At 33.2% G+C, this 3735-nt stretch overlaps 2 protein-coding genes across 3 annotated transcripts in view; one reads left to right on the top strand and one right to left on the bottom strand.

Annotated features, from left to right (window-relative positions):
* LOC108626306 (UPF0565 protein C2orf69 homolog) overlaps positions 1-2660 on the bottom strand; it is a 4968-nt gene extending 2308 nt beyond the window's left edge. The window contains exons 1-4 of the mRNA XM_018026897.2: positions 2145-2660; positions 1961-2085; positions 1641-1794; positions 1333-1576 (exon numbers count right to left, since the gene is read on the bottom strand). Of these exons, the coding sequence (XP_017882386.1) occupies positions 1333-1576; positions 1641-1794; positions 1961-2085; positions 2145-2282 (661 nt within the window). The 5' untranslated portion in view covers positions 2283-2660. The remainder of the gene's footprint in view (positions 1-1332; positions 1577-1640; positions 1795-1960; positions 2086-2144) is intronic.
* The window catches only part of LOC108626305 (thiamine pyrophosphokinase 1), a 7425-nt gene continuing 5906 nt past the window's right edge, over positions 2217-3735 (top strand). Inside the window, exons 1-2 of one of the 2 annotated variants that reach the window (XM_018026895.2) lie at positions 2217-2305; positions 2771-2944. In XM_018026895.2, the coding sequence (XP_017882384.1) occupies positions 2281-2305; positions 2771-2944 (199 nt within the window). In that variant the 5' untranslated portion in view covers positions 2217-2280. Of the gene's footprint in view, positions 2306-2770; positions 2945-3735 lie in introns of those variants that run through there. The other variant, XM_026814715.1, reaches the window with a different exon arrangement.

Raw genomic sequence — 3735 nt, 5'->3', positions numbered from 1 at the left:
TTCCTATATAAAGACATTTACGGATTGTTCCAACATACTTAGACAATGAACGGTGACGGTGGGATAAGTATATAAGGATGTTAGTAAGACTGAGCTGCGGGAACGTATAAAATACAATTTTTCTAAAAAGCGGCACGTTGGAACAACTGTTTGAACACTTGTTTAAGGAATGTCAAATGCAGATTGGTAAATAAATCACGGACGAATAATAGAACTAAAACAGCACTAAACGAGTCAAAGAGTAGAAAACAAGATTGAAGCGATGACCTTAAGGGAAATGTGAACAAGGCAGTGAGTAAGGTTTAGTGCAGTGTTCCAAGGCACTTGAAAATGTAGAACTACCTCGAGTAGGTTAATAAAAAAAAATAGGAATATGCGATGAGATAAATACAGAGGGTAATCACTGAAGATAAATATATGAGACGAATTCGGAGAAGTAGATTGTATATAGGAGTTAGAGTAGCAAGAGGAACGTAAGCGGCAAGTAAAAGAGGTCCACAAGAGGAGGTAAAGGCGATACAATGGTAAATAGTGCAGGAGACGTTTTGTTTCGATTTTTATATGGAATGTTCTGTATGTTTTAAACTTGTTTACGTACAATAAAGTTTACTTATAATTAGAGTACAGGCGTTTAAGCATTTGTGGGAATTGTAAATAATTTAATGAAACATGCAAAGAATGAATATTTATATGTATTTCGTTAATTTCATTTGTAAAAATAGAAGTTCGTACAAATAGTTATAATAGTTAACATTAGTATGAAGGTATGGAGGTATGTAAGATTGGGATGTGGATGGATGAATGAAGTTAAGGAGCTAGGGTAATCATCCGATTTTTTTATGTCTTTTGCTCTGTTTTGTCGATAAGACAAAGTAGTGCAAAATATGAATTTACGACATTTGATTCAACATCTTTACTTCTGAGAGAATCAAAGTAAAATTCATTTTAATGTTTAGTTTAAGGCACACTACTGGGCACTCTGGTTCTTATTTTATAAAACTTATATTTTTCAGAACAACTTTTGTTTCGTGTAAAATTGCTTAAAATAGTAATTACGATTTCTCCTTCATTTTGTAGTACTTATTTGATTAAATATCAGTATAATCTCACTGATTAATGACCAGAGTGCACTAGAATATACCTTAAACTAATCATTAAAGCAAATTTCGTCTTAATTCTCTCAGAAATACAATTTACTGGCGCAAATTTATATTTTTGGCTAATTTAGTAGGTAAAATTGACATTCTGCTTTATTGTGCTGCTATTGGAGTCTACCCCCTTATGTACATATCTAACTCTTCTGTGACTGAAATAAAGAAATTAATTGATTACCTAATTTTTTAAGAGATTCCAGTATTAGTGGTTCAGTGATCCATGTATCTTTAGAACCTGCATGACCACCGTCTAACCACCACATGCTTTCAATGAGTCTTAGGAAGTCATCGATCTCCACATCCAAATTTTGTTCACTTTGATAATAATGAAACTCGTGAAGCAATTGATTCAATACAACGCAACCTTTGCTGAAGCCTAATAACGTTAATTTTGTATTTTCAATAGTGAAACATATAGGATCCTGTGATTTTCAAAATATTTCAATTAAGAATTATAGAACGCTTTACATATCCCATAATATATACCTGATCTGTAGTGCATGCTTTAATATGAATTAAACAGGATTTAACCAATTCCAGTAAATGCTTTAAAGCATTATGCATTGGGAGGAATGTTGGCACGCCACATTCGTTTGATGGCACGAAGTTATCGAAACAGCTAAAGGTATTCACAGTTATTCTGAAACAATAAAAAAGATATATTGAATATTATTCCTAAAAGAGATAAAGGGAATGATAAGAGGACTGTGAAGATATTTAGAGAATAAGGAATTGATGCAATTAAGGTATTAAATAAATGACTATTACTACTATATTGAACATTGTCTCTAATATTTTTCATATACCTGGATGGTCGAACGACAAGTACATGCTTTTTAGGAAAGTTCGTTGAAAGTATTTCTGCGGTATTCTCCAAGCACCATTTTTTGTGTACTTTATTATCAGTTTTCTCCATGTTTTCTTGTAAATCCTGCAATCAACAGTTCTTATAATCGGCTGAAAATTATCGGTCATAAGGTAATTTGCTACCTGAATATCGCCTCCGAAATACAAAAGAACATCTTGGCTTGGTGGCGTTACTGACATTAGCGGGCGTGAATAAATTACGTCGTTATACCGGCCGACATAACCCGGTACTTTTCTCCAAATCGAAATTTTTGATGACATGTTGGGATATTTACTTCATAAAGGTACAATTATGTTGCTACTTTCATCCACTGCGTCTGACAGAAATACTGTAGTTATGTAGTACGATTGTTAAACACGTATGTAATCACGGTTTGCTCGTAGATCAAGTTTTTTTTTCCAAGTGTACAGAACACCATTCAATACACATTTAATTTATGCTTAATACTATAAACGTCCGAATAATCGAGTGAACTGAGGAATCAGAGATAAAATTTCCTCCTTGGGATGTTCGAGAGATTGTTTTGACTCAGTTTCAACATGAATAAACGTCCAATTATTACGTAAAGCAGAAATGATTAGATACTATTCATCTCTGCATAAAGTATAGCATGAAATGTAAATTTAGACTTTCCAATGAATTACTTTGCCGGGCAATAAACGACGTCCTCTACCGATTCAACATTTGAATGAATCACTCGTTCATGAACTGTATAACCTAGCAAACCTTAGGAAGCATTCGTTTTCAGTTTTGAGAAAATATAAATCAAATTTAATTGTGCACTGTGACTCGAACATGGAAAAAACAATATGGAATCCTCTGCAAATATTTGATTATCGTGCTAATCACAAATATGCTGTTCTTATATTGAATAGTGCTCTCCAGTGGAATGATGATACCTTACTACAAATTTGGAAAAAAGGTATGCTAACATTGTTTATGGAATTATTATGAGCATTCAAAGAAATGTATACAGAATGAGTCGCCTAAGGCAAGCCACCTGAATAACTTCTCCATTTTTTAAGTTAGGAAGAACTGTTTCAGACAAAAGTCATTTGATTTTGAGGGATACATTACTTTTCTATAGGTAGATGGTGGACGTGCTTAACAGATTTGAAGGTCTACTTATAATACCTGTTGTTTTAAATGGAATGAGGTATTTTTTTACATATGGAACAATACAACTGGGCATTCTTTATACAAAAATATTTGTCTGTGTATGTCGAAAGGATAGTAGTTTAGAGGNGAATAATAGGACATATAACATACTCAGATGATAGGATATTTTTGTATTTGGCATTAATTGATGTAAAATTGCTATAACACAGTCTAGTGTGATAGCCAACGGATGGATCGCAAGTTTCGGGTACTTTGACATCAGCATACTGGATGGCAGCTTTTTTTCTGACAGCTGATGATATTTTACACTTTTGTAATGTGATTTCTGTAAACAATTTCACGTTTTTACTTTTTCCACACACAAAGTATTTTTCCTGTCTCTTGCACGTTGTTCGGGAATATGCTCAAGTACGAATGGACTGATGAAACTCGAAGGAATAATGTTACTCTCGAGAATTGGTTGACACATTGAAAGAGAATAATGGCAAACTGAAAATATTTATTTCATTTGTCATAAATGACGCTCGTACCATCACAAATCGTCTGCCATTTGATATTTTATCTATTTAATAACTAAGTATTGCAAGGACAAAG

The sequence above is a fragment of the Ceratina calcarata genome, unplaced genomic scaffold, assembly GCF_001652005.2.
Source record: "Ceratina calcarata isolate Rehan_Ccalc_2016 unplaced genomic scaffold, ASM165200v1 scaffold394.2, whole genome shotgun sequence".
Lineage (NCBI taxonomy): Eukaryota > Metazoa > Arthropoda > Insecta > Hymenoptera > Apidae > Ceratina > Ceratina calcarata.
This window is presented reverse-complemented; position numbering and strand designations above follow the sequence as displayed.